Below are 6000 nucleotides of genomic sequence, written 5' to 3'. Positions count from 1 at the left end.
TTTTTTTTAAAGATTTTATTTATTTATTTGAGAGAGAGAGAATGAGAGACAGAGAGCAGGAGAGGGAGGAGGGTCAGAGGGAGAAGCAGACTCCCTGCCGAGCAGAGAGCCCGATGTGGGACTCGATCCTGGGACTCCAGGACCATGACCTGAGCCGAAGGCAGTCGCTTAACCAACTGAGCCACCCAGGCGCCCGACATGATAGCATTTTATAAAGGGTAGGATCACTGCGGCCACCTCAGGCCACACGGTGACTGGCACCTCAGGAACCCTAGAATTGGGTCCAAACTCTTAGCCTGGCATTTGGAGGACCCCCAGGATCTGATCCCAAGTACTTGTACCCAAGTGGTATAAGTAGGCTTTAAATCACCATCCAGCTCACACCGTGGAGTACTTGCACCAGGCCAGGCTTCGTACACATCACATCTCATTTCGTTAACATTTATTAAACTCCTACTGCGTACTACAAGCCATTTAAGTGCTTTACAGCCTTGAATTGTTGAGTCTTCACAAATGCCCTAAGAAAGAGCGTTTCATGCGCAGCCCAAGACAGACAGCTAATAACAGGCAGGGCTGGGATTTGAACCCAGGTCTGTCTACCTTCTCAGGTTTCTTACCACCATGCAGTCCCTCTTACAAACTTATGTTTGCCAACCACCTTCACGATTGTTCGCCACAATCAAACAGCACCTGCATTATTGCTTCCTTAGGACTTCTCCTTAAATCACCCCAAACGGTGCGGTGGCTAAGGGGTGGACTTGGAATCACACTACCTGGATGAGACTCCTGGCTCCCCCACTTAACTCTCAGCCCCAGGAGAGACCTTGCGGAGACGGGGTCTGTGTCTCCCCTCTAGCCAGACGACCCACGGGGCTGAGCCCCATCTCCCCCACCTGACTAGCATCAGAGAACCCTTTATGAGCCTCAACTTCTTCCTGTAAAATGGCACCATCCCTCCCAGGGTTCTTGTGAGGAGTAGTAAGTTAGACATACAGAGTGCTCAGCACATAGTATGAGCGGCGGTCAGGAGGCCTGGCTTGCGGCGGGCCTGCGCATCCCCCTGCTCCTTGCATCGGAAGGAAGTGTGTGACTCGCCTGGGCCGCTGAAGTGTGCAGGGGAGTGGCGCGTGCGCCGCGGCAGGCAGAGCTCGGGAGCCAGCATGCCATCCACCTCACACTCCTTCTCCCTGTCCTCATGATCGCCACATTCCAAATGGTGGCGCCTCCATCCGCTTGGCTCCCTGAGTGGGGGATCCCCAGCCGACCCCCGATGGGCAGGGAGCATTGAGTGAGAAATAAACCTTTATTGTTTGGTCACTTCCGTCGAGCCTGGCCTGTATTGACGGATGCAGCAAAAGTCCAGTAAACATTAACTTATCCCTGTTATTTACTAGGCCTTATTTCCTTGATGAAACGACATCACTTTTGTAAATGAAGACATACAGCACCACTTGCTGTTGTTAAGATTCACATAATAATTAAGATGAGAAACGTTTATCCCTGTGCCCGCGAAAATCACCTTGCCCGCTCCCCGTCGGACATCCGTGTACCACCATTCTAGAAGTGCTCTTCAAAGGTTGCCCTCTGAGACATGGAACATTGGCTGCAGATTTGGGAAGCCCGGCCAGAGAGTGCCTCACGGTCGGCTCCAGGCCACTGCCCTTGCCAGCCTGAGTCACCCCCCCCAACCCCCCCGGCCCACGTCCGCAGCCGAGCGCAGCTCCACGCCCCCTCAGGGGCACCTGCCCCGCCGCGGCCCTTACCTCTGCAGACCGTGCCATTCTCCACCGCCTCAAAGCCTGCTTTGCACATGCAGCGGCCAATGGGCACCAACCACTCGCCGTCCCCGTTACAGTAGAGCTTGATGGGCACGTCCACCTCCTCGGCGTTGGCGATACAGCTGCCCCGGGCGGCCACCAGCGAGGTGCTCTCGGCCCCCGAAAGGGTCTCCTGGAAGATGGCGCCATTCTGGATGATGCGGGGGCACTTGCGGTAGAAGACACGCACAGCGATGAGGGACATGCAGCCACCATAGTCCTGGAAGGCCAGGTAGAAGCCGCTGCGGGACACAGGCCCAAAGCTCCGCACCTCCGTGTTGATCTTCATGACCCGGCCACCCAGGTCCACCTGTGAGAAGCTCTCGTCGGCCGCGATGGTGTCCACCTTCACCCATGGATTCTCCATCCAGTTGGGGAAGGTCTTGGTGGCCGAGTCAAAGTCGGCCTCATAGTAATAGAGGTTGAAGGTCTCCTTGCAGGAGCCGGGCACGCTGGGGATGCTGCTGCAGTCACGCACCGAGAACTTCATCTCCACGTGGATGCGGTGGGCGCCGCGGCGCCGGATGAACTTGGTCCGTAGCCAGTTGTTCTGGCTCGACTCAAACACATTGCACACCTGGTACGTGCGGATCGTGTTCATGTTCTCATCGTAGCCACTCACCTCTTCCCACTGTGGGTGAAATGCTAGTCAGGTGGGGGAGATGGGGCTCAGCCCCATGGGTCGTCTGGCTAGAGGGGAGACACAGACCCTGTCTTAGGGAAGCCTTCAGTCGGATGGGGGTAAATAGGACTCTTACCACTGGGGGCCTCCTAGTCTAATGGAGGAGGCACACACTCTACCTTAGGCATCTTCTAGTCTAATGATGGAGACATGATTCGTATCATCAGAGAACTCCCGAGCTGAGGAGAGACATGGCCTTGGCCCCGAGGAATTCCCCAGTCTGTGAGGGAGACATGCCAATCTGATGGGAAGGGCACACACCCTGTTCTTGGTTTTCCCCTGATTAATATGGGAGATGTGACCCTCCCCCCTGGGGTGAAAAAGGAGATGTGGCCCCAGCTCCTGGGAAGCTCCCGCCTAGAAGGGAAAATAGGGAGAGGCCCACCCGGAGGGAATTCCCTCTGCTGAGAGCAGACATAGCTCTGTGCTTCTGGAGTACTAGTCTGATGGGGGAGTCAGAACGTCTGCCTACTGGGAGCTCCTATTCTGACCAGGGAGACACAGTCCTTGCCCCAGGGGATTCCCAGTCTGACGGAAGAAGAGCCCTTATCCCCACGATGCAGAAGATAAGCAGTCTGTTCTGGGGCCTTACGTGGTTAAGATACCCCTAAAGGAGTTAGGGGACCTGGAGAGAGAGAGACTTTCTACCCTTCCTGCCTGTGGCAGGTGCCTCGGCACCCTCCCTGGGCCCCAGACTGGCTCTCTCACATGCAGCTGAGAGTTCCCGAGCCCCACTGCTGGGGGTGCGGGGCAGGGCCATGGAAGGCTGGGGATGAAGGGCACCAGCCCCATGGTGTCTCCTCACAGACCCTCACAAGCCAAGCTCACTCACATGCTGAGCCTTTGTTCACAATTCTGTGCCCTCCTCGAGTACCCTCTCGTCTTCTCTGTCCATCCTTCTGGAGCCTCTTGCAGCAGGCTCTCTCTGGCTGCAGAGTTTGCATTCGCCGACTCTCCCGTGGGCCTCTGGGGACACCAGCCTGGGCGAGGGCCGGGCACCCTTGGGCCTCTCGGCCTGGTCTCCCCGATGGGGCTGAGAGCTTGCCGAGAGTAGCTCCATACCCCTCCTGTGTCCCCGTTGGTACTGGGCTGGCTTTCCCTGGGCTAGAGCCAAAAGAGCCGGAACAGCAAGGCACCCCCTCCCGCCCATGCAGGCCTGGGGTGGGTGCTGGAACAGGACCTCATTTCTTTGTCCTGATTATCGCACATGCTGTATTACCATCACCATTTTACAGATGAGCGGGTAGAGACCAGGGAAGTGAGGCCACTTGACCCAGGTCACACAGACCTAGACCCGTTCCCATGCTTGGGCACGCTGCCTTGAAACACAACGACCCACAGGTACCCCAGGAGTCCTGGGTTTTGTTCCAGCTCTGTTAACTTGATGCATGGCCTTGGGCAAGTCACTTCCCCTCGCTGGGCCTCTATTTTCCCAACTGCCAAATGGGACTGTGGGTGGGGGATGGTGAGGCAGGTGGTAGTAGAGGTGTCACCCGCAAGTGGGTGTTCTTTATTCTTCTGCCTTCCTCAGATATCTGGGCCAAGTCTGTGCGGGGCGCTGTAGTGGCTGTCGGCCTGGGGAGGGTTGATGTTGTGAAGGGCCAGTGCCCGTGGGGAAGGCCGAACTGGAGCCTGCTGGCCCAGCCTCGACGTCAGCGGTGGCTCTGAAGCTCCCTACGTTGCATTTTTTTTTTTTTTTTGGTGGCACCATGTGACAAAGTCAGCCCCTTGTTACAACCACTGCTCTTCTTCAGAACTTAATTAGAGCACTTAATTAGAGCACTCTGCCTTTCTCCCCTCTCTCTAATTAACATGCGGAGGCCCTGCAGCCTAAACACCCCAAATAATTGCGTCCGGGGGCCCTGCAGCCGAGCCTGGCCTCATTCCTGTTAGGGTGGGGCTGCGGGCCCGGCCGCCTTCGCAGATGGAAAACTGGTGACAAGAAAGAACCACAGAAAGAGGCCTGACCCTAGGGCCCTGCCTATTGAGAGCACAGGCCGGGGCGGGGGGGTGGGGTGGGGGGTGGGATGCAGCTCCTTGGGGCGGCAGCCGAGTCCCAGTGGGAGGAGCTGGGATGGGGGGAAGGGAAGGGAGGGGCTGGGGGAGCCCAGAGCCCTCTCCGGAGCCCAGGGGACGTAATGATACCCTGAGGACATAATGATATCGAAACTCATGACCGTGACAATGATGATGGTGGTCCGACTACAGCTACTCATCGTGGGGGAGGTGGGGAGGAGGCGCCCTCTGCCAGGCACTGTGCTAGACACCGTGCAGGAAAACCTCACATCAGTCCGGTGCAGAGGACATGACCACCATCATTTCATAGATGAGGAAACCGAAGCTCAGACAGGTTAAAGAACTGGCGCCAAATCATGCAGCTGGTGAGTGGCAGAATTGGGACAGAATTTCAGGCACGTCCGGCCCCACAGCCTGTATGTAAGTCGGTGCTAGAAGAACGAGGAATCTCAAATTGTGCCTGTTCTGGCTCCTGAGGGATTCACAGCCTACCTGGGCTCAAACCACTGGCCCCAGGGAAGTAGGGGCCTCATGGAAGTGTGAGAATAAGAGCTCAGGGAGGGGGAGTCTTGTGTTATGGGGACCCAGAAAGGGGGCCCGGAGGACGCAGTCACAGCCCTGGATACAAACCTGAGCCCCATCACTAACTAGGTGTAACGCCCCTGGCAGGTGGCTACAACTCTCTGAGCCTCAGTTTCCTTACCTGTAAAATGGAGGTGTTTCCTCCCCATATGATTGGAGATGATGTGTATAAAGGCGCTTCCTTGATTCAGTATGTGATACAGTGGGTGCTCAGAAAATGATAATTCACTTTCCTCATCTGTAGAATGGGGGCAGCGCGTGTTCCTACTTCTCAGCCTCGCCCTGAGGATGCCACAGGATAAAGACTGAAAGCAACCAGCATGTTGTCATGGTAACTGGTGCTCGCTCCATCAATAGTAGGGGACCAGGAGGGTGGGGCAATGAGAGGCCAGCCTCGGGCCCTGAAGGAGGGAAAGGAGCTGGAATTTAGGGGCATCCAGGCCCTGCAGCAGAACCCGAGGTCTTCTGAGGGACCAGGCAGGGTTTGGGGACCACCAACTCACCCCTGATGGAGGATGCACGATCCAGCCCAGCTCCGCTGTCGCTGTGGTTGAGTCCATCAGCGTTTCTGTGAGGAAAGCAAAGAGTCACTGCCGCCCACCTACTGAGTGCTGTCAATCAGCCCAAGACCCCCATCCCTCAAGGGCCTCCTTTACAAAGCGTCACCTACTTCCATTGCACCAATCAATCATCTGGCTGTACTCCTGCAGACTACCCTCCCTCTAGGTCTCCCACTCCATGATCCCACCCACTCCCACGTTCCGGCCAATCGTCTGATTCTACCTCTCCAGGCTCCACCCCTTAAAGCCCAGCTCCAGCCCTTCTGCCCGTGGTCATGCCTCCTCTCAGCCCACCATGTCCCACCAACCTGGCTATTGACATTTCCCTCCCTTGTTGGTGGAG

The 6000-nt window shown here is 56.6% G+C and overlaps 1 protein-coding gene across 2 annotated transcripts in view; it reads right to left on the bottom strand.

The window, feature by feature from the left end:
- EPHB2 (EPH receptor B2) overlaps positions 1-6000 on the bottom strand; it is a 183902-nt gene that overhangs the window by 117334 nt on the left and 60568 nt on the right. For both annotated transcript variants that reach the window (XM_081817707.1, XM_081817708.1), the window contains exons 2-3: positions 5601-5665; positions 1764-2448 (exon numbers count right to left, since the gene is read on the bottom strand). In XM_081817707.1, the coding sequence (XP_081673833.1) occupies positions 1764-2448; positions 5601-5665 (750 nt within the window). The remainder of the gene's footprint in view (positions 1-1763; positions 2449-5600; positions 5666-6000) is intronic.

This window comes from Leptonychotes weddellii, chromosome 4 (assembly GCF_054177405.1).
Source record: "Leptonychotes weddellii isolate Sample4059 chromosome 4, ASM5417740v2, whole genome shotgun sequence".
Classification (NCBI taxonomy): Eukaryota; Metazoa; Chordata; class Mammalia; order Carnivora; family Phocidae; genus Leptonychotes; species Leptonychotes weddellii.
This window is presented reverse-complemented; position numbering and strand designations above follow the sequence as displayed.